The sequence below is a fragment of the Dromaius novaehollandiae genome, chromosome W (genome assembly GCF_036370855.1).
Source record: "Dromaius novaehollandiae isolate bDroNov1 chromosome W, bDroNov1.hap1, whole genome shotgun sequence".
Taxonomy (NCBI): domain Eukaryota; kingdom Metazoa; phylum Chordata; class Aves; order Casuariiformes; family Dromaiidae; genus Dromaius; species Dromaius novaehollandiae.
This window is the reverse complement of record NC_088130.1, coordinates 26,166,322-26,190,069: the sequence shown is the minus strand read 5'-3', so window position 1 is coordinate 26,190,069 and position 23,748 is coordinate 26,166,322. Positions and strand designations below refer to the sequence as shown.

The following is a 23,748-nucleotide window of genomic DNA, read 5'->3' as shown; positions in this document are numbered from 1 at the left end:
TTGAACAAAAACTAATTCTAACTAGATTACTGATGTATTGTTTCTGGAGTTTGCAGAAATTACATTGTAACCTTGACATTCATACCTAAAGTATCATATGTTTTAGTTTACGATGTGATGTATTTTCCTTCTGTGAAAATACACAAGCAGTATCCCCTTACAGGCTCTAAGAGCTAGCTGTGTTACAGAATTGCATGGTCTGTATCACAAATCAAGACTTCTTAATGTTTAAACCACAAAGTGCTGAAGTGACCTGTCTTTTCTTAGTACTCGGTTTTAACAATTATAGTTCTGGTTTCCAATTTTAAAACTGATACTTATGGGTAGGACTTTCCTGAATCAAGATCAGCCTTTTCTTGCGAGTTTGGGAAATGCAGGAGCTGAAAAATAACTTTTTCCAATCTGTACATTTGTACTTGCTATCACTGCATACTGGTTTCTGGAGAAACATCCCTTATGGCATTTCCTGTATTAGGAAGCAAGTGGGAAAGAGGCAGCTCATAGTTTTGGGATGTCCCATGATTACCACAGTATCAAGCAAAAAAACAGACTGTAATAATGAAGAATAACAGAGGCAGGATACAAGTTACTTGCCCAATTTTCCCAAGCAGCCGAAACCTGTTTGCTATTTGTTTTCTCCCCTGTGGGAAGGTCTTGCTGTGGTAGGTGGAGGACAAAGGTGGAGCTTCCTACAGTTACTGTGATTTAGATATAAATTACTTTTGCCATGACACACATGATCTTCCACTTTCTACTTTTAAATCCTAACACTGGATTTTAAAATCACACTTCCTATTGGCTTCATGACAAAGTAACTCCTATGTCAGTTACTAGTAAATACTTGGATTTAAAAGTGTTTTTGTTATGCACATAGATATAAGCTGAAATGAAGTAGAAGCCAGTCTGACTTCTATGGAATCTTTTATTTAGCAGAGTTATCCAGCTCTCCTTAAATGTAGCTACAGGTGGCCTGGTGCACTATCTCTTTCTTGCTAAATATCTTGGGGTGTTTTCTTCAGACTTTTCTGAGCTACAAAGAAATTTCTTGATGGGTATAATTCTGAAGAGAATAATTTCTGAGAGAAAATTGTTGGCTTTTCACTCTCTTCTCCCATTTTTGCTGGCAGCTCTTCAGAGTATCTGCTCTGCCAGTCTTTAAACATGGCAATTTAGAGCTCTGCATTTGCAACAGCCTTTGTGGAGTATTTTGTGTTAAATTTCTCAGAGTTTTATCTTTGATTGTTCTGACCAAGCAACAGGAAGCAGAGGATGAAAAATATTGTTACATTTAGGTCATATGAGTTCTTTAATACAGAAAGTATGATGGCATAGATGGGACAGATCAGCCCCCAAAAGGCCCATGTTATGACACTTACCCTTCTGTTTTTGTATGGAAATGGCAATGCAACAGTTTTACCTCATTATGGAATAGTGTTGAATAATTATTTGGTTTTCTTGAGCAGAATTTAGTCATCTTTCATTTGAAGAGCATAGTCTAGTAGTTCCAGTAGCTGAGCTTGGCATGGGTCTTGAAGAGAAAGTTCCCTGGCTGTTGATACTCCAATCCAGTACTGTTAATTTAAGAATTTTTGTGTCACAACAGTCTTTCCTCAGCCCAGAAATGCTTAGCTGGTGATACCAATTTACTTTATTGTCTAGACTTGAGATACTGTGTTTTTTTGTTTTCTTTGTTTGGGGTTTTGTTTTGTGGGGAGCCAAGATATACAACTGTGTATTATCTGCTAGGTCTGCTAAGAGATTGCAGAAATAGAATAGATTGAGGCAGCACTTTTTGCTGGGGTAGGAGGTGGGGGGAAACAACTGCATTGGTCCAGCAACATGACACGAGATCAGCTGTGACTTTTCAGAAAGTTGGTTTCATCTTGCAAGGATTTTGATAATTCAGCAACAGAAAAATGATGTCATTCTTGGAACTAAGGTGAGTTTCTTTGCCCAACTCGGAAGCTATCTCAGTTACAAACTGCTTACCTTGCTTTCAATGGTATGGACACTCCCAAAGGTATGTTTGCTGTGCCATCACAAGATAACCTATTAGGGAAAAGGAGTGGAAAGGAAAGCTCAGCACTTCTCTGGGAGAAAGGGCTGTGATCAGACACTGATACTTCATATGATTGCCTTGTCACCATCACTGTGATAAAAGTCTATTGCCTACAGTATGCAAAGAACATTTTTTAGTTATCTGCCTAAGTGAGGGGATGTGTTCAAGCTTATAGTTCTAGTATGCTATGACACTGCATTCTACAGTTTACCCCAAAGCTGGAACTAAATTCATATGATAAAATGTGGTAACAGGGAAGGATGCTTTTTACAAAACAGTACTGATGAAAAGTAGTCTCTGCTACAGTTAGGACTTCAGAGAACCTTGGATGGGGAATTCAGACTTCTTGCCTCATTCCTAATTGGTAAGGCAAGAGCCAAAGAGGAATCATGGCTACTAACCTAGAGGAGGAAGAGGTATTCCTGTCATTACACACTTGACTGGCTGCTCTCTGTCTATTCATCTTGCTTCTCAATTAGTGGGTTATTCCATACTTGTACTCTTGACTACAATTGCTCTTTACTTCAGGTTGTGAAGGAATTCTTACCACAGAAGAGAGTTGATCTGAACCTCTGGTGTTTGGCTTTCCTTTGAATGGTGGAGGTGGCTGGGATGGAAGCTGGTGGAGTGGGTACTCTTGAGAGACAGGTAGAGAGCTGCCATAGATATGGGGGGAAAGAATTTATGTCTGCTGTTGTGCACAGAAAAAGCTTCTTAATATTATAATTTGCTGAGTTATTTATTGGACAGGATTAAGAACTCCAGAATGTACTTAGTGGCAGCATGAGAGAAGAGGCCATTTTATGAGGTACAGCTTAAAAGGAGCTTATCTTTTATGCACATTTTTTTGTTCAGTAAAGGAGCTGCCTGGATTTATTATAACAGCACAGCCTCTTGAAACTTCTGCCTGTTCTAAAGCTTGATATGGCCATTAACTGAGGAAGCCACTGTACTGAATCATTTTTTTCAGGAGGGATTTCAAGTCTTCCATCTATTCAGTAAAGATTCAGTTAATTTGTACAATCTGTTTACCCATAATTTGGTAGTACTGCCAATGTGTATCTGATTTCCAGAGAATGCAACATATGGTTATTTGCTAATCTCTTTACCTGTTATTTTAGTCCATGTGTTTTTATTCTCCATTTTCACCTACAAGGAGACTAAGTTAATAGATTTTTACTAAGGAAACATCTAGGCTGAAATGGAATAGTTATGTTATGAGAGCAACACCATAACCTTTTCCTGGCACCTCCCTAACATCTCCACAGGATGTATTTTCAAAGCTGTTAACAAGATGTGCACATGCAACTAGTTTCAGCTTAATGGGTTTGTTCTGCTAGTGCATTGTAACATGCCAGCTCAGCAGTCCACCAAGCCCCAAATGACCCACAACTTCAGTCTCCCTTAAAACTTGAGTCTCTCATGTATTTAAATGGAGTGTTTCCATAGTGCTCTGCTTGTGCCCACAGCATGGCTTTTCCACTTAATTGAGTGGTATGTGTGACAAATGCCAAAATTTATGTTTCTTGCCAAAACAGGGACATCAGAGACCTCCTATGAAGTGGGTTGTTGACAAAAGCTATAAAAATGTTTGCAGTTACAGTTGGTTCACAAGAATACGTTCACTGCTAACTGCACAATATGCTGCTCCTCAACATCAGATCAGGAAAGTTGCTTTTCAAGTTCTGATGGTGACAAACAATAGATTCGATGGCAAGGAAAAAAAATCTACTTACTGATTTATGTAGGCTCACAGAAAAGAATGGGAGAGAAGGCAAGTTAGAACAGAAATAATACTATTTGCCATTTCTGCAGATGAAGGAATCAATACAACAATCATTATATGCCAGCTGAAGAACTCTCCAATAGGGGTTTATGTCCCATAAAATTGTATACCTAGTCTAAATAAATAGTTTTCTTTGACCACTTTTACTGAGAGATCACAGGTAGGGTGAAGTGGGCCATACAAGTGGTTTGTATGAGATAAACTTTTGTGACCAGCTAAGGGCTGAGTCATTTCATCAACCTCTCTGCCCTGGCAGTCAGTGGATGGCTGCAGAGAGAGAGGAAGTGGAGGCGATGATTGGGCTGAGTAAGGCCTGTTTGGTCACAGAAGATGCTAAATTAAAAACCCCAGGGACTTCTAAAGTGCTATGGCTGACGTCATGTGTGGAGAGGTACCATCTGGTGTAGGCCATGCTTTCGTACAGTTCAAAAGAAGAGTGCCACAATTTTTAACATACGCACACTGGATTCAATTTCTACATGCAGGACGTGGTAAGAAGCATCTGGTTTCCCCCTTCCCTCACATTTGTGGAGAAATTGTTCCCAGTGAATAGGCCTCTAGAAACCTCTGTGAGCAGAACCATTTAGAAAGCAAATTAAGCTCTTGAAAATGAGCGTTATAACCCAAACATATCTTTTAGCAATATTAAAAAAAATACATTGAGTAAAAGCAAGTCATTCAATTCTTTTATTCCCCCACAAGCACATACACATTATTTCAAAAGTGGTCAGTCTGTAGCTGTAGACAGCTGATATTTTGGATGGGATGAAAAGCACAGTAGCACAGTATCCACAATATATGCAACTCCAGCTTAAAAAAAAAAAAAAGGCAAAATCAAAAAATTTATCTAACATGTTTGTTGAATGAGTGATTTTAGAATATACTGCAAGTTTATTTTGGTGCACAACACGAAAACTCACTTAAAAAGAACTCACTGCTGTAAGCACTGAAGCATAACTAAAGAAAACAAATTCTTCTACTCAGTATTATAGGGTAATATCTGGGGGGTTTTCTGCAAATTTTTCCTGGTCTAAAAAGCCTACTATGTCAGTAAAAGAGGTAATGATAGATACATGCTGGTTAACACTGTTCACTAAGAGACAAAGTAGATTTGGTCTTCCTTTTTGACTCACTTACTTCATTACCGGTTTCAATCACTTTAAAGCCTGTCTGGCTGAGTATGGAACCTGGCTATCCTGCTATTAATCTCCTATTATGATTCATTCATTTAAGTCAGTTTGACACTTGCTATCGATTTGTCGCTCGACATCTATTACATCCAAGTTTCCAGCTAATACCACCTCATCGGGGTTAATGGTGGTGGTGTTTTCTGCTCATACCTTGTTTCAGATTGATGCAATTATTTTCTGATACCTTTATGGCTTTTGGAACAAATCACTTCCAACTATTAGGAGAACACTTCAAATTCCTTTGTATTTTGAGTGGCTGTTTTTATCTTTTTACAAGGACAAGTTTCACCTGAACATAAAATATTACAGTGATGTACTTTCACTTCAGTGCACTTTCTGTTTTGTTTTCCAGAAAAAAAAAATTCTGTTGAGGGAAGTATGCAATTTGATTTATTGTTTTCAAGTGTGACCTCTTTGCTGATTCTGATTACTGTGTGTGTACCAAATTGAGGAAGCTATAAAAGACCCTAAGTTGTTAACAAGGTATGTTAGCCACCTAAAGGACAAATTATGCTATGCAGGTACCTCTGGGCCTGATTTCACTTGCGGCATGTAGCAACTGGCTTCCAGGCAAATTAAAAATTAAGAGTCCTTTCCTTGAATAGACCATGATCTAAACTGACAGGGCACAGAAAAATTTGAGACCCTAAAGGACAGAGATGAAATGGCATGTTCAAAATCATACAAGAGCACAGAACCAGCACCAAAAACCTAAACCAAGTTCTCCTAGGAGACAGTCTATAGCTATAGACACAGAACTGTGCTGCTTCAGATATATGAGGGATTATGCAAATCAAGCTGATGTTGTAAGGATGACTAGGTTAGTTCCTGTCTAAGGGTCTGAGCATTTTCAGTCTGAAACAGATGTTTCCACAAATGTATGCAGAGTTGACTAAGCTGGGTGTTTATGTTGTTAGTTTGCATGCATTCTCCTAACAAATTACATCCTAAAATTACTGGACGTTACAGAAACAAAACCCCAGAACCCCTAAGAAAAACGTGGGTGTGAATGGGGGTATATAATGCACAGCAGATAACACATTAGCTATGCACTGCATCAGTGTAAGTCCGTCCTCTGTGTACTGTACCTTTAAAGGTAAGATGTTTGTCATGCTTTTCCTGCCGGGTAGGGCTGCGGGGCCAGCCAGACTGCTCCTGCAGGAGGGTGCACCACTCTTCTTCTGGGAGACTTCCCTCTCTTCTGCCAAGTGGGAGTGTAGTCTGTCAGCGTAGAAGTAATAACGAAAATATTAAGCATTGCGGATGAGGTGGAACCAAAGCACACAGAAGATTAAGAACACAATTTGTTACTTCCTCAGAAAGAGCAATCACAAACTGACTTACAGCTCTGTCTTACTCACACAGGAAACAGCTTCCTTGTACTGCCAAGTGTACAGACAAATCAGAGCCAAGAAGGTTCTCTATGTAATATAAAGCTAATTGCACTGGTCTTTTCATTGTAGGAAAATATGGTCTTGTGTTGTGCTGTATTAAAATGAAAGAGGCTATCTTGGAAAGTGTAACTTGTCATGAGGGTATTCTAGTCTGATTATCCAGCTCTGTAATAATGTACATCTGGGGCAGTGGGTTCTTTCTGTACACATTCAACAGTATTTCCCATACTTAAAGTCATGACTTTTAGTAGACTACTTAACTGGCCTCTGTTCCCTTACCTGCTTCAGGAACCTTTTATTCTGGCTCCCAATGGGTACGTTAACGTGCCTACATAGCTGGAAGAATGCCACCATACAAGTAAATTTATTGGCTTAGTAAAACTAGTTGGTATTAAAAGCAGTGACCCTTTGATTTCATCTTTACATAAGCCTTTCTTAGGTTCTTTGTAGAACTGCATTACTAGAGGTGTGGTATCTGAAAATGTACATTTAATAAGTTTTACTGTAGCACAATACTTCCCCTAGTGTCCAAACTATAAATTGCAATTATAGCATTTAATTTATTTTAACGCCTCCATTCAAACTGAACTACAGGTAATGCAATCACAGGTAATATACCTCTATTCCTCATACTTCTAAAGGAGTAATTGTTACAGACTACTTCATGTCACATATCCTAATTTCCCCTATTTTGCTCTCCAAATAGCTATCACCTCTCTTCAGTGTAGACAATAAAGCACTAATAGTCAAGGAGACAATCTGCAGCAAATACAATTTTTCTTTCTACTAGCTGTGTAAATAATTCAAGCTAGATCAACTGTACAAGAAAGATATGTGAAGTAAAGTTTGGCTGTGCAGAGGAAGTATGTAGATGATTTCTCAGAGAAAATGATAGCCAACTACTTTGAATTCTGGGGACTCTATCTACACTGTCCTTGATTCCCTGAACACCTCCTAGATTTAAGACAGACAACACAATGCAGCAGAAAGTTTACAGCTCCTGGATACTCAGGCTTATGGCACTCTCAATTGACTTGGAGAGGTAGCCAGAAAGAAGGAAGAACTCCAAGAGATCCCTGTCTGTAGTTCAGATAAAGTTAATGAGCCCGGAGTTGGGCAGGTAATGTTGGAAAGTCCTTATTAGGTCTACTGAGCTCCATAGCAGTAGCCACCTAATGCTCGAATACAGTTACATTTTGAGGGGCTGAGACCCAAACCATGCTGATTCTGCAATGATATAATGAACAGATATGCTCACTACTTAATGCGTTGGTCAGTTCCACAAACTGTAAGAATAGTTACTGCCAACTGCTAAAAGTGAATCGTAAAGAACAATCAGATTAGTATCTTGAAGTTAAAGGCTAAGATTATAGGGTGGGGAATTTGCATCCAGCTCCCTCAGCTACACAGTTGCGTATGTTACACAACCATTCCTTGGTTTCCAGTCTGTAAAAAGGAAACTGTTTATCCATTTTGCAGGCTTATTTGGAAGCAAATATGCTTGATGTTTCTGAGAAATTCATCTACAGCCTGAGCCAATGCTCAGCAAAGTCAATGGATTTCTTTGCACTGACTACAGAGCAATGAAGCAGACTCCGAGATGATAAGTGTTAGAGAAATGCTTTAAAATGAATGAATTCATTGTCTGGAAATGAGAAATTGCATCCAAGGGCGTTTACTCTGTGAATGTCAAAGAGCATGGCAGACAGTCAAGTTCAGAAAGGAACAGGGGAAACAAAATTAAAACTTCTATCTTTGTGTATTTTTAACTCCCCAGTTTTGGACCTGTGAATAAGTAATGTTTCATTAGGCCGACTGACAATATACTGTACTTTTCAAAAGGCTGGAAACTGGGAGCATATATATGCTTTCTGCATATACGCTTATGCATATGTGTGTTCACATTATGATCACTGAGTTTCCTGAGGAAAACAACCCATTTCTAAGATGCAGAAATATAGAAAGCTAGAAGTAGTTAGCATATTTCCACAATATTGGGGTTTTTTTGGTGAATCTAGATTCTCAGATACTTAACCCTTACATCTCCTTAGTGTCAGTTCTTCAGCGAAGTCTTCCACTCCAGGAGGTTAAAAAATGGTATGTTTCCCAATAATCGTTCTGATCAGTTGTTCTGATCAGAAGAACTCCTGCAACCAAGTAAGTGAGGACAGAAAGCAGTGATTTGCACTGTGAAAGAGTAAAGACTGTTTCAGATCAACTTTAACCAGAGGCAAGGTGCCTACACTCGCGCGGCCGGATCTCCAAATCCACCGTACCCGCCTGTGGCCTGTTTAGGCATGTGCCGCTGACCCGACGGGCTCGCACGTTAAACAGCGACTGTTTCACAAGCACCTTGCCTTGTCTTTAAAGGTATGAAAACGCAATCAGGAGGCGGCGCCGAAGCCCGAAAACAACAGCCTCCCACCGCCCGGCCCTCCGCCCCCACCCCAGCCGGGGGCCGTTGAGGCGCGCGGCGCGGCTGTTGACTTCGTTTCCCAGAGGGCGGTGGGGCGCCCCGCCCCCTGCCGCAGCGCGCCCCGCCCCCGCCGTCCAGCCGCTGCGCGCGGGGCGTCGAGGCCGGGCGGGAGCAGCGCTATGGCGGCGGGGCTGCGCTTCGACGGGCGGGTGGTGCTGGTGACCGGCGCCGGAGGAGGTGAGCGGCTCGCCGCGTCCTTGCCGGCGGCCCTCTGCCCCCGCAGGCGGCGGCTGGGCCGGTGGCGGGGCTCCGGGGGGGGCGGCGGCGGCTGTCGCGGCGGCGGCTGTCACCTCGCCGCCGTGGCCCCGTGCCCTTCCGCGGCGGCCGCTGGCGCGTAGGAGCAGCTTCACTTGCCAGAAACGTGCCTTCCCCCGCCGGAGAGAGGTGGGGAGCAGCGCGGCGGGCAGGCGCCGCAGCGGGACGCCGAGGGGGCGGGGGAGGCCGGGCGCCGCGGCAGCCCCGGCCGGGGCCACCCGGGGCTTGCGGCGTCGCCTCTCGCGGTGCCTGGGAGGTGTCGCCGTTTGACGCTGACCCACCTGACCACCGTGCTCCAAATCAGCGCCCGTCCGCAGACGTGCCTGCCGTGCTTCGGTTACCTGCGGCGGGTAGCGCAGCACCTCGCACCGGTCGGCATCAGCGGGCTGATCCAGCTGCGCTTAGCATCCTAATTCCTTCCAGTTTTGCCTTGGACATTGCGGTTGACATCTGTGACATGCGCGATCTCACACGCTGTTCTGCATGTCCGCACTGCCTCCGGCCTGGCTCACTGTGGCAGCAGGGAGGCGTGTGCTGGCACAGGGGAGAGGGCAGCGCAGGAGGGGAAGGGTAGAGAGAGGCTTCTTTCCGCAGCAGGGCCGGTCTGTGCGGTCGGGGGGACGCTGGGCCTGGCCCCTCCGCAGGAGGTGGTTCTGCACTGGAATGTTTGGTTTTGGCAGGAAAAGTTCTTGTTGTTTTTTCTTTCTTTTCTTCCCTCTTCCTCCCCGCACTCTTCCAGTGCGAAGATGTGAACTGTGAGTTTGGAACAAAAAGCAGCGAAGTTTGCAGTTGTTCTTAGCGACCAAAGGAGTTTGTTCCATAATCCTCCAGGAAGGTTCTGCCTTCCTGCAGCATTTTTTGTGGAGCTGCATGTAGCAAGAGGAGACATTTTGAGGCCTAAATTACGTGACTTCTTGCAGAGGAGGACCAAGACTGTGAAGTTTTGTGGAAAGCTATTGAACATTTGACTCACCTGAAAATGACAAACCTGAGAATAATTGAGGCCAGATCTTTGTAAGATGCTTTTCAGCTCTTACCAGACTTATTGGTGTGCTTCTGTCTGTATAGCTGATCTCACTGAAGTACGAGTTAAGACCCTAGATAATAAGAAAACAAAGAAATGTCATCAATAACAAAGCTCTAAGAGAGCAACACACAAAGCAAAAATTGCTTGCCATAAGTATGGATATGCAGACGCTTGTACTCTTAGGCTGCTTCGAAGTAGTTTGTTAACAGAGAGAGTTGTCTTTTGTGTCTTATTTCGCAACAGTTTTTTCAGAAGTGGTTAATTGAATTTAAACCGGGGCAGTTGGAGGCTCTGTTTTCATATTAGTTCTTATCTGGCTTTTTCTAGCTTATAGCATTTTTTTATAGCATAGTTTATAGCGCAGGTCAGATCTGGAGGTTTATCCAAAACATCTGAATCATTAACTTGTTCATTTTTAAAATGAGACCTGTTTTCACAAACACATATAGGCATCTAAAAAATAGTTTCTTTTCAGCTTGGGCAAATCTAGTGTGGAGCATTTTTCTTGCCTGTTATGCAGCTCAGTTGCTATTTAACTGCTTTCAGAGGTTTAAGTTATATTTCTTTAAAATTAGTTCTGATGCTTAAGCTCTCTGTCCTTGCATGTCAATTGAGAACACTGGCACATATGTCATGGTCTGGATTTTGTACTCTTCTCAGTTACATGATTTCTCCAAAAAATAGTTTTTTTCTGGGACTTCAATTACATCAGGCAGTAGATGTATATGTATGCCTCACATGTGATACCATCCCTTGTGGAGGCCCATAAGAGTCGTAAGGAGAATTCCAAACTGTTTCTGTGTTTACATAGAGAGGTCAGTGTATTTCAAAACAGTCTAAACAGTTCTAATTTTTGATTTTCTTCTTTTGAGAGCTAGTTTTGAATGTTTTTTTGAGGGGCAAAGAGGTATTTGATCATCCTTTGATCATTTAAATATTGGTATCTTTTGGCATGGGAAAAAGAACCTTTATCATTGATTTCAGTAACTTTTGATATGATAGATAATATCCCTGTAAGTAAATCATTAATCATAACAAATAACTAATGTTTAACACACACAGAGTCTAAGTCAGAGTAAAGGTGCGAGAGTCTTGTTTCTGTACATGAGGTAAAAATGACTTTCTGCTATTATGCTAGGTAAACCTATGGGTGCATCTGAGTAGTCTTTCACAATTAAGTGAATTCTTTTTATGCAAATAATTGGAAGATTTTTTTTCAGTACGTTTTCAGTCATGGTTAAATTTTTTCAGCACGTATGTTTCTTTTTCAAATCTGCAAGACTCACTTGAACTAGGGAAGTATCTTACTAGCTTAGAATGTGATTAATTAACTTGAAACATCCCCTCAGTCTGCAAGGTTACAACACATCAAGACATTCAACTTTGTCTTACAAATGTCTTTTCTAGCACGAGCACGAACTTAGCAGCAAGCAGCTTTTCCTGATGGTTCCTCTGAGTGCAATAACAAAGAGTGAGCATGGGCAATGTGTTCTTTTTTCCTCACTGACTGAATGTTCCATCTTAAATTTATCAGATAGTTTACTTCTATGTTTTGAATTTATGTGAAACTTTAACTTCTAGATGAAATACAGTTTTATTTTAGGCCTGCCAGGTGTTTATGTTAGTTTGGTACATATTTCTTAATGCAATTCACTTCTGTGTAGCTTTCTCTGAGTTGTAATGCAAAAGACAAATTGACTTTTTTTTTTTTTCTTTCTTTTAAACTAGGATTGGGCAAAGCATATGCTCTGGCTTTTGCTGAAAGAGGAGCTTCCGTAATTGGTAAGTTTTATGTTGACTAACTTGATCTAGACAATAACCTTTGCCTTTTTACACAGCTGGCATTCAACAGTCTGTGCCCTTTTTGATAGTAACCTTTATCGTTTAATAGTTTTCTGTCTTATCTCTTGAGATTTAAATTTCATTTCTAAGCTTTATTTCTTTTATGAAAAAAGTAATCCAAGTTTGTCCAAGGGCTTATCTCTGCTGGAAAGTCAATGTGAATCATCATCATCCTGACCTGACTTTCATCCATACGTACCAATCTTTACTGTAAGTTGTGGCCAGAGAAGATATTATCTCAGGTGAGCACTATTCAGAAACTTCTGATATGACCATTTGAAAATGTGAACACTTCTATTATTTTTTCCAAGGAGAGGAATTATTGGAACGTAATGCAGTATCAGTAGTCTTCAGAAAACACAGAACGTGCTGAAAGTGCACAGCGTTGTTTCTCTATGCAAAGCCATCATGCGTAAGAGCCGTCTGGTCCCAAAGACAGTACCAAATAGCTCTTGGTAAATGATTTCTATCAGAGTTTCATAGTCATTTGGTTGAACCCTCTTTGGAGAGTATTTAGCCATACAAACTGCCATATCACAGGCTAATTCTGATAGTTAAATTACACTCCTGTGCGCTGTTCAGCAGTTGGTATCTGCAGTTTCACTGCCTGTGAGTGAATTTGTATAAGTATTGCTGATGAGTTCAAGATTAAAGGGTTAAACAGACTTTGCTGAGTATGTAATTAAACCTGCAAGAAGTTGCCCACTGATTTTAGTAACTTTCAAATAAAAAAATCTCAATCTCAGTTTACAAAATTTCATAAATCAGTTGTTTTTACTTTCTTGATTAAATACAAAAAGTCTGTCTGTAGACAAGTAAAAAAAACTTTAAAAGAATCTAGAGGGGGTTTTTTTGGTAGGTGCTGTCTTTGGTACTTATTTACTGGGAACAGGAATATTTCATCTCAAGTTCTTATTTAACAAGAATTAGGTTACTAAAGCAGCTCAAATATTTAATTGTATAAATCCTATGTAGTTAGTTTTCAGGCTTTTCAGAATGATCTGGAAGAGAATCTGTTATATTGCTTGACTATTACCAATGCTTCTTTATCTCTTGGGCTTACTGCACAATAGCTAAATCAGTAAGTTCAGAACTGACTGACTGTAAGGGAAACGTCTTGTTTCTCTCTGGAAATGGCGCCTCACTTCATCTCTTCTTTATCTGCAGCTGTTTCCGTGCCCTTGCCAGAATCCTATCACCGATTATGGTGGTGCTTTTCATGCTCATAAATGCTTTGTATTTCTTTACTCCTGTTGTCTTATGATTCTGACCTAAATGAGTTGAGAAGTTACTTTTGCAAATGTCTGTGAATTTCTCTAACAAAAGCAGATGTAAGGCATAGGTCTTTTGTCTTCAAAAGAACTTTTTTTAAGTTATGTAAGTGAAGGTCTACTGTAAGAACAGTGATCAAATACTCTAGTTAGAGGAGTACCACTGGGTCCCAGCACAGGAGCTTTTTCTTTCTTAATCTGCTGTCCAGTCCCTCATGTCATTCCCACTCACCTTCTGTTGAATGAGTTGGCGTCATCTTGGTTACACTGACCAGTGCAGCCAAAATGGAACTCTTCTCCCTCAAAGGCTGCCTGCTACTGCCTTTTTTTGTCACTCTAGGTATCTCTGTTACATTTCTCATCAGAAAAAGTTGCAAGTGGGGAGAAAGGGGATGTTTTATTTTTTGTCTCACACAGTGAATTATATCCAGACAACATACTGTTTCTTTCCAACTTATCAGAAGGTATGTCTGAATTAACGTCTTAGTTTGGATTACAGTCATGCTTTTGAAGCATCTCTCCTGATCATATCTATTTGTGTGTTCGTTTGCATTGTGGAATGCTTCTGGGGCTTTTTAGCTCTCTGTGAACTTTCCCAAGTATTTCCAGGCTTACTTCTGCTTTTAAGCACTCTGGAGTGGACCTGCAAAGCCTCAGTAGGTTCTCAATACTTCTTGAAGCATTTTATTTTGTGATTATTATTTCACTTCTAAAATCACAGCTTTATTGCATAGGAAAGAAGTTGGCAGCAGCAAATAATTTCCATGCAAGCATATGTTTAAAGTAATTTTGTTTGACAAGTTGATTCAAAACAAAACTGTTTATCTGGCCTTAACTGTGTGATTATATTATTATGTCTGAATATTAATTTAATACCACTTTTAAATTGAAATGTTATTCAAGATACTGATTTAATATATTTTGTTAATCCAGGAAAATACTTAAAAGGGCAGCAGAGCCACATGTTCAGCTGTCCAATTAGTTTGAGGTAGTGCTATAACAGCAACAAAAAGAACAAGCAGCCCTTTCACCATACCCTTTGTGGAACTTCTTGATGTGGTGGTCACTTAGTTTAAATCATTTGACCTTCAAACAGAGAGGGCTATGTTAACTGCATAACTGTTTTGAACTCTAGTTTTCACTTTCATATTTTCCACTAAGTCAATTGCTTAAATCTAATTTAACAATTAACTAGTGCAGTTAGAGAAGAACAGTGATGAATATGAAGCTATTTATTGGTACTGCTGTCCCCTACTGTAGTTTTACAGTGATTCTTGAAGTGTGGTGCAAGCTTGAAAACTGATACTTGAAAACTAATGGGATTTGACAGTAACCTTGTTTCATAACAGAAATACACTTATGAAAGGCCTTCTGACTGCAGACTTACTTCTGTCTTTCATATTAAAATTCTGTGAGTCAAATTTGTACTTCTGTAGAAGGATGTAGTTTATATGTAGTAGTAAGGTTAGTATGTTGTCCTTACTTTTATTAACATACTGGTATAGCCTTAAGCCTCATGTGCAATAGCAAACTCGACAAATCATTTGAATAATTAATCTAGCTAAACTATTGGAACTCTCAAGTATGGACGCAACTAATGTTAGTTAAATTCTTGCTTACATACGGCATTCTTAATTAAGCTTTTGTCAGCAAATTGCTGTTTTAGGTGAAATATAAACGTATATAAACATGCCTTTAGTAGAGTTATAATGTCTTAACAAGACTAATTAAATGACATTGTGTACATGTTTAGCACACAGTTGTCTGTTCTTCCCAAAAGGAGATCATAATTCCTAGTGCTGACTCTGACTCATTTTTTGGTTAATGTCACGTTAAAGACTTTTGGTGCTGTGGACTGGGCAGTCGTCCCACCTTGCCTATTCTAATGCTTCACTGTTCTTGTGAGTTTTCTGTAATGCCTCATCTGAGTTGTGCTAGCTGACATATTCAGACTAATAGTTGTTGATCTACTTAGCTTGGACATGGAAAGCAGTTTATTTCCTTTTTCTTTTGCATCTTTTTTTTAATGTCTTTGAGTACATTGTCATGTTCTGTCTTAATTCTTTCTAGCTTTTGGCTATGCAGATCTGTGGGGTTAGCTTGTGTGTATGTGTGTGTATTTTATTTTTTTATATCCATGGCTTGTTCACTCTGGGCTTTGGTGTTCTCATTTACATGTCTAGATTTTCTCCATTGTTCCACATTTCTCTTGAAATACTGCACACCAAACTGCATGCAGAATTCCAGATGAGGCCTTTTTACTTCTCAGTAGACGAGATGGGTTTTATCACGTGTCCTGCAAGCTATGTTCCTCTTTAGATGTGGAGTTAAAAAAAAAAACAAAAGGGGGGGGCGAGAATGACATAGCTTTATTTCACTTTGTGATGATGTAACAGATTTAAGGTTGCTGTTTAGCATCAAGACCAGGAAATTCTATATCTTTTGTGGACTTCACTACAGTTGGCTGCTTTAAGTCTGTGCAAAAGTTGGAAGGCACAAAGCTGGAGTTCACTGTTGCAAAGGACTCTTCAATGGTGCATGTAAATCCACAGTCACTTCTGGTTTTCTTACGATGTGTATTGTACCTGTTGAAACAGTCTTACCTTTTTGTTGTTGTTTTTGAAAATCTGTGACTGAATCAGGGTTTTCTCTGATGAATTCTGTGGAACTTTAGGACGTGCAAATGCAGTAAACCACAGCGGTGATACAGTGCAGGTCCGGTTAATGGTGTGTGCTCCAGTACGCAGACCAGTCTGGAAACAACACAGCTGCCCCTGTCAACCGTCACTCCTGCCCCTGCAGGAGCAGGATCCAAAGTTCCAGGGCAGGCTCTTCTGCCCTTGTTCAGATTTCTTGATTTGTTCTGTGCCTAAGTTTACCAGTAACATTTTAGCTACTCAGTTAAAGAGAAAACAGGAACAAACTCTTCTCAATCTTGTTTACAGTTCGTGCAGTAGCTCTAGCAGTTTGACAAAAGAACAGAATTAATCATTTGTGAGTGGTATGGTAGATCTTAATCTCCAAACTGTAATAGTACAATTGGAGGGATAACCTTGGCAGGGTGACTAAATTGAATGCATGGGGGAGGGGGGGAGGGAGTCTGTGTTCTGTTTTACAAGTTATTTTAAAAAATGATATGGTATATTATACTTTTTAATCCAGTAACATGACATACTCTTCTTCTCTAATGGTCAGAGATTCCCAGTGGGATCCAGGGGCAGTGGGTTTTGTTAGTACTCTTTAAGACTTCCAGTGTGGTAATGAGGTAAGGAGAGACAATGAAACCTGTTGAGTGTTAATCATGAAAAATTCCTCTCTTTGTGATGCACAGTGAATGATCTTGGAGGTGACTTCAAGGGATATGGCAAAAGCTCCTCAGCTGCTGACAGAGTTGTTAATGAAATCAGAGCAAAAGGAGGGAAAGCAGTGCCCAATTATGGTACGTTATTTTTCCAAACTAGATTTAATACTACAGGAATAATGGACCATGTTAAATGACAAGTTGACATGCTTAATAAAGGACTACTGCCAGCTTGCCAAAACTATATAGATAGAGTGGAATGTAATTTGGAGTAGGGAGAGAGACATTAAAACCAAGTGACATAAAGAATTTTTTAAATTAATACTCCAATCCCTTTTCTTTCATGTGTTCTCTCAACATTGGGATACTGGAAAAGTGCCAGCAGCAGTTGTCAGAGGCAGAATGGGAATGGACTATTCTGACTCTTTTTGCTTCTTGTTTTTCCTATAATGGCAAACATTGTGTGGTAGGGTGTGCCTAGGGCTGTATGCAAATAGTGGCTAAATTTTAGTTTATATTGGGGTTATACACAGTCCTTTTAACTCCATGGAATTAGCTATTAATATCCTGGAAGTGCAATGTATACAGTTCATTCTACTTGGAAAGTCATACTTTTTTTTTTTTTAAATAGATTCGGTAGAAGATGGTGAAAAGCTTGTGAAGACAGCACTTGAGGCTTTTGGGAAGATAGGTACAGTTGCCTATTTCTTGTTGTAACTTGTTTGCAAGCTCAAATCCATTATAAACAGTGCAATTGACAAGAGGTGTGTGAAATACAGCGTGATTGCAGTTGAAGTCATAAGTTTTGGATATCTGTAGCCCTAAATAGCTGAAACCTAAAACTCTCAAATGCAAGGCTTTTCACTTTAAGTTTTAATGGCAGCTGCTTTGTCTTCTTGGTATTTTTTAATAGAAGTATAAAGCTCAGAATAAGACTCTCTATTTTTCTTCAGAATTTTGGTACATAATGGTGGATAATTTCTGTCTTGAAAGCTCACAAAGTTCATCAAATATTGTAACTAGTTGCATAAAATTAGGATAAATAATGGAATTAGAGAGTCAGTCATGCTCTGTCATGTTTTGGAAGCTCTTGAGCCCGTATGAAGATCAAAACGTATTGGTGCAAATTAAGAAAACACTTCAGGTGTTATATCTAACAAGTCAAGTTTCTGTTTTGGATGTGCTGCTCCTATATAAGTGTGAAGCTTATCTAACTTTAACGTTTAGGTGCCTAAAAGTAGACTTAATCCAAGCTAACAGGAACCAAATGAAATATTCTTGTAAGAGTTGTTATGATCCAAGTTGTTCTAGTGGCTTCGCAACTGCTCCTCAGTGGTGACTTCTGCTATTATTTGGATTTACTCCAACAAAGAGGGTGGCACAAACTGCATAGTATGGAGCACTCTGAAACTCAGAGCAAGTTGCAAAACTGAGCAGGATGGCTGCATCATGCAGGTGTTGTGTTCCCAGGTAGCCAGCACTTCTCAGTGTTTCCTCACTGTCGGTCTTTGTTCTTTTGGTAGACTGAGGCTTGTCTGTTGCTAAATATCTTGGATTTTTTTTTTAAAATCATTTTTCAATGTTAGAATGTCCCTAATCAGGACAAGCAGCTCTAGAAAGTAACAGAATATATGTGTACAGTGTTATATCTGTCATGTATGTTGGTTTTAAAGTGGGAGAAAAATTGAAATACACTAATAAGCTTGTACTTTATCAGCACGTGTTCATTTAGTGTGTGTTTTTTTTTTTTTTTTTTTTTTTACAGATATTGTTGTAAACAATGCTGGGTAAGTAAATCTGAAGCTTTTGTTTTTGTTTTTCTGTTTGACTATGGAATGTCACTTTTGTGTAGACACATGTTCATCTTTCTTTTCGATTTTTCCTGATAATGTTTTCCAGGATTCTAAGAGATCGCTCCTTCGTTCGGATAAGTGATGAAGATTGGGGTGAGTTGATGAACTGTGAGATTCACTTACTCTGTGAAAGATAGAAGGTGCATCCCTTCCAGTCGCACAGGGAAGAAGAGAAGAAGGGAAGGCTCTCTGTGCTTGACCGCAGAGAATTGCATTTAACCTCAAAGATCAGTTGTAAGTTACTTGTATTTAGCTGCCTATGTGATTGCAAACCAGATCTGTGCTACAGTTCATGCTAGGTTTACGCAGTTCTGGAGGGGAAGAAAGGCTCTAGCTACCACTCCTGAGTGCTGAGTGGAATACAGAAAAGTCACGTGAAACACAACAGTTTCTGTGAGCAGATTGCATTCATAGCCCAGTGCCATCTGACCGAATACCTTGAAAGACCGAAAACTAACAACGAAGGAAAGAAAGCTGATGTGCCAAGGAACAGAAGGACAGGGGGAACCTTCACTGAGATGGTAGGCGATGATGAGGCAGTTAAGTGGCAAGCTTTTGCAAAGAGGGTCTAGCTTCTGCAGTCCTTGCTTGACTGTGCTCGAGCACAGGAATTTTGGATGCTTGTGAGTCCTAGATAAGACAGCCCCATCAGAGATGAGGAAGAGATTCTCAGCATGGCTGACTCTTATGTTCTTCTTATGAAGAAGAAACAAACTGTCTTTTTCAAGTTGGCAAATGAATTCCTGGGTTTATTAAACTGCCTTTAATTTGATCCTAGATATAATTCATAGAATTCATTTGAGGGGATCGTTCCTGGTCACCCGAGCTGCATGGAATCATATGAAAAATCAGAAGTTTGGCAGGTAAAAATGTGTATATCCTCTTCTCCCCCTCCCTTCCAACAATGTGTACCAGACTGCAAGCCCTGGCAGGGAAGGTGTTTCTTGTCCTTTTTTCACTGTTACTGAGACGAACAAAATCAGCATCCAGATGTATGAGATCTTACCCTTTCAGTTCTGCTGCCACCACCACCTCCACACATAGAAACCTTTAAAGTTGCACTTCTTGTAAATGCAGATATCCCAGGCAGGAGCTATAGGGTTATAGAAATATCACTTCTCTTCATCAGAACTCATTAGAACTATTTGGTATTATATGCATGTGACTGCATGTCTAAGAGGATTTCCTCCTACTCCTCCATTGGCAGGTGCATCCAGTTCTGCTTGTGGTTCTTGTTCGGCGTGGGGGGGGGGCAGTTTGTTTCCCTTTGGGCAAAGGTTTGTCTTACAGTAATTGTGGGATGTTCATAGCCTATTTTAGTATGCCTTACCTTTAGCTGAAACAGCGCTGTCAATTCAGAGCTTCAAGTTTTTAACTTTTGTTGTTTTTTCTGTGTCAAAACACCAATGTGATTAAATCAGTCTTGTTCTTAACTACAGTACTCATGTGTTTTAAAGCAGTGTTAATTTCTTCCTCATTCTGTGACCACAGTGACATTCGTTCTCATCCAAGCAATGGGATTGGAAAGAAAAGGGAAGAAATAGAGAGCCCAGTAAGCAGGCAGAATGCATGGCTAAAGTTCAGGAGTTGCATCCATTCAGGAAAACGCTTCTTTAGGCTCCTTTTATGTATGTGCTCAGATAATAGTGTTAGTGAATGTCTCTTCAGGTTATGTATGTATGGTGTGGCAGCTGCAGAATGCTTGCTTTCTATAGATTTTGTAGCTTTTTTCATATTGACCATATTGAGACAGTACTAATAACACCTCTTTATTTAAATTAAAAAACAATGTTATTGTCAGTGAAGCAAATGATTAAAAAAATGAAATAGATTTTGATCTCAGCTGTGCGGTGTGTTTACAGTAGATTGGAACTGATTCTGATAATGCTTCTTTCAGAAGTGAGGGTATAAACCCTCTTTTGAATTCAGATTTATGAGGAAACATGCAGCACAATGTTTTCATGTCTCAAAACTACTGTAAAATGCAGTGGTTCTAGAGCTTCCTTGTGAGCAGTTCTGTCCTCTCAACAGCAGTAGTGTTAGGGGACAAGGGGCAAGATTTTGCTACCTTAGTATAAACATTCTCCCTCCCTCAAGTGTTTAACACATATATTAAGATTCTGTGAAAATTCTGTGAATTTTGTAAGAATGCATCTTCATGTATTATCACACCGATGTTAAGATGAAGCCATTTTTAAGGGAATAATTTTTTTCTGTCTACTGGAAGCATTTGTTATTTAATATCACCATATGAAATGCAGTTAGAACGTGAAAAGAAAAATTCTTTTTTTCAGTACCATACCCAGTTGTCACAGAGTAGCTATTGCAGTTTTGCACTGTAACTCAAAAAGGTTCAGGACTTTGTTAGTTTCCCACTGCTGTGACTGCTCTTCAGGATTTGTCTGATGTTTCCCACCAGCCAGACAGGGCATCTGTTTATTAGCAAAAAAAAAACTACATAATGCTTTCATTCTTATTTACATGTTTTCATTTGCAGGAATATGAAGACTATACAGTATCAAAGCCAGAAAATAGTGTCATGCGTAAGTAAACAACTTGAAGAGAATGTTTAACTTTTTTTTTTTTTTTTCCCTTCCGCCCCATCTTTCTTTCCCTAAGAATAATTATGACTTCCTCAGCCGCTGGAATATATGGAAACTTTGGTCAGGCAAACTACAGTGCTGCAAAACTTGGCCTTTTGGGTCTTTCAAACACAATTGCAATTGAAGGCCGGAAATACAACATCCACTGCAACACAATTGCACCCACTGCTGGATCCAGGCTGACCCAGACTATCATGCCACAAGGTGAATTATTTAAGGTTGATGTGTACTGACATTTTTTCAGTGAGGTGAAGCGTGGCCCTCTTATCAATTACAAAATGTAAATCCTTTATATTTCAAAAGCTGTTAATTTGCTGTTCCTAATGTCCTTCTGTTTTTCTTTGGACTGCCAACTTCCCTGTTTTGTGGTGTTAGAAATTCTTATTTTCTGTCATAAGATACAAAGCAATTTTTGTAGTTCACAAAAACAATTGCATATGGCAATGCTCTGTAATTATAGCCTCTTTTAAGATCATCCTAAGGCAGTGGAAAGGTTTGTTGCAGTAGGTATGGAATCAGATATATTCGTAGGGCGTCTACATTTGTTATGGTATCATCTGATTGCAAAATGTCTTATTTTGCACAACATCTCATGTATGTAGTCCTTGGCTCCAGGAGCAGCAGGAGATGATGATGAACACAGATGCCTGATATATTGGGTATTTCTGAACTGCACAGTTACTAATCTTTAAATATGTGAACAGGTTTTAACAGAGAACTGCACTAAGAAGCCAGTATGGAGAATGTTGTGCAAGACAGAGCTGTGTGTAAAGTGTAAATTTAGGATAAGTAGATCAACTATTTGTTTTGGCAAACGATCAAAAGAAATGCAAAGAATTCAGAGAGAAGCCTCTGTAAAAAGAACGTGCTTTGAAGAAGTCTTCTAGAATCAGCCCTATTCAATGTTTGTTTTCCCCTGCTTTTTCCCCCTAGTGTTAGGCAGAGTTCGAAATCAGGGGAACCATTACATTTTCCAGATTGATATACAAGATAGCAAAGACTAATACATTTTGTACAGTTATGCATGGGTGTATGCAGTGATTTTGTTTGACTAAGTTCTCTGTAAAGTATTCTATTTTAGGTTTAAATAATTCAAGCGATTGGAAAACCCAGTATCTCCATAGGTAGTCAGTTCCGGGGATTTATTTCACTTATGTAAGTAAGTGTCAGATATGTCAAGCCTGCAGACGCTGGCTTTTTAAGTTCAGTACTTGGAATATCTTTGTGCCTGAAAATGTTTGCATACAGTGATGATAACCACCTCCTGATTTTTCCTTCTTGGTCATGTTTAAGAGTGAGATCCTGATGTCTCCCTATAGGACAGTTTGTTATTGCTCTAATCACTTATTTCTTCCCTCCTGCCCAATTTTTTCAGCTACTCCTAAAGATTTGGGCACTAGAACTCGAAAATTATTTTCATAAGTCCTATCGATTTGTCCTTGGGATCATAGTCAGCACTTTCCTGTTATGGATACTTAGATGTTTGCAAGCAATTGCGCTGTAGCATTGCAACAGTTGTGTATGTTCAACTTCTGGTCCATTTTAGTTTTGTTCTTGCTAGTAGGATAAATGCAATCTGCATCTCCTGTGTAGTGTGTTTGTGTGTTTTTGTTTTTGTTTTTTTTTTTTAACTTCTATCAGCAATTTCTTAATCAATTTAACAGTGGATTAATAGAATTAGTGATGACAGGTCAGTGCTAATTTTTGGAACAGAAGGGTGTATGGCATGAATTGAAATGCTTTAGAAAAGCCTAAGGCTTTTGTGGTGCAGTTACGAAGTTACAAAGTATAACTTCATGTTAAATGAAGTTCTGTCTCTTGTTACCTTCATGGAAGTTCTAAAAATGAACTTCTATTACTTCAAGTCTGCTATTAAGAAATAGCATTCATTTCTTGAATGCTATTCTCTGTCATTTCTTAGGGTATATTTAAAAATGCTACAATGCTAAATGACTATTAGCTGAAGAACAGCTATGTATCTATTGTTGCTGAAACAATAATATTTTCAAACCTGATAAAGGAAATTAAACAAATCTAGTTACTATTTTCAGAAAGTTGATGGAATATCTGATAAGAGCTGCCTGGAAAATCACATTTCTGCTATATGACAGTTTCTTAGTTTTCAAAATTTTTTTCTTTTGTTCCAGATGACAGTGAAAATCCAAAAAATCAATTAATATATAAATCTGTCATGGCTGATCACTCCCAGTACTTCATTTGGAAGTCCTGGAATGTGTCACTTCCAAATGAGTTACTTCTCAAATATTCAGCAGCTGCAATTCTTCCCATGTTCCTTCTTACTCATAACTGAATATCAGATTGAAATGAAAGTTGCTCAGGTACAGCTCTGTCTGGCTTATGTCCAGCTGGCTTGTCCTCGTTTCATGTTGCCGGTCAGCTGGGAGTGTCTAAGCTTTGGCCTAAGTTTCCTCAGCTGAGAGTTTAGGCAGCTACCTGGTTTTGCTGTCTGAATATTATGGTGTTCCCAACACTGAGACAGTCTTTCATCTTTCTCAGTCAGAGCCAATGTGATCAGGTTTAGAGGAAATATACACCTATCACAAGTCGTTCAGATTTAACAGATCTTCAAATGTTTCATTTTGTTTGTTCTTTCTTTTCACTGCTAAACTCTGTTGGTAAATACTGCCCGGCTGTAGTGATGATCAGAAAGTATTAGAGTAATAATTTGGT

The 23,748-nt window shown here is 39.5% G+C and overlaps 1 protein-coding gene and 1 long non-coding RNA gene across 3 annotated transcripts in view; one reads left to right on the top strand and one right to left on the bottom strand.

Moving 5' to 3' along the window:
• Positions 1-4,518: 4,518 nt before the first annotated feature.
• On the bottom strand, positions 4,519-9,814 carry LOC112992407 (uncharacterized). Its single transcript, XR_003261530.2, has 4 exons — positions 9,442-9,814; positions 8,465-8,576; positions 6,124-6,256; positions 4,519-4,655 (listed from the first exon to the last, which is right to left on the bottom strand). It is a non-coding gene; the product is annotated as an uncharacterized LOC112992407 (long non-coding RNA).
• LOC112992405 (peroxisomal multifunctional enzyme type 2) overlaps positions 8,946-23,748 on the top strand; it is a 69,485-nt gene continuing 54,682 nt past the window's right edge. Inside the window, exons 1-8 of one of the 2 annotated variants that reach the window (XM_026115439.2) lie at positions 8,946-9,082; positions 11,916-11,969; positions 16,632-16,739; positions 17,233-17,292; positions 18,367-18,388; positions 18,501-18,547; positions 19,233-19,317; positions 21,074-21,261. In XM_026115439.2, coding sequence (XP_025971224.1) covers positions 9,025-9,082; positions 11,916-11,969; positions 16,632-16,739; positions 17,233-17,292; positions 18,367-18,388; positions 18,501-18,547; positions 19,233-19,317; positions 21,074-21,261 — 622 coding nt within the window. In that variant the 5' untranslated portion in view covers positions 8,946-9,024. Of the gene's footprint in view, positions 9,083-11,615; positions 11,659-11,915; positions 11,970-16,631; positions 16,740-17,232; positions 17,293-18,366; positions 18,389-18,500; positions 18,548-19,232; positions 19,318-21,073; positions 21,262-23,748 lie in introns of those variants that run through there. The other variant, XM_026115441.2, reaches the window with a different exon arrangement.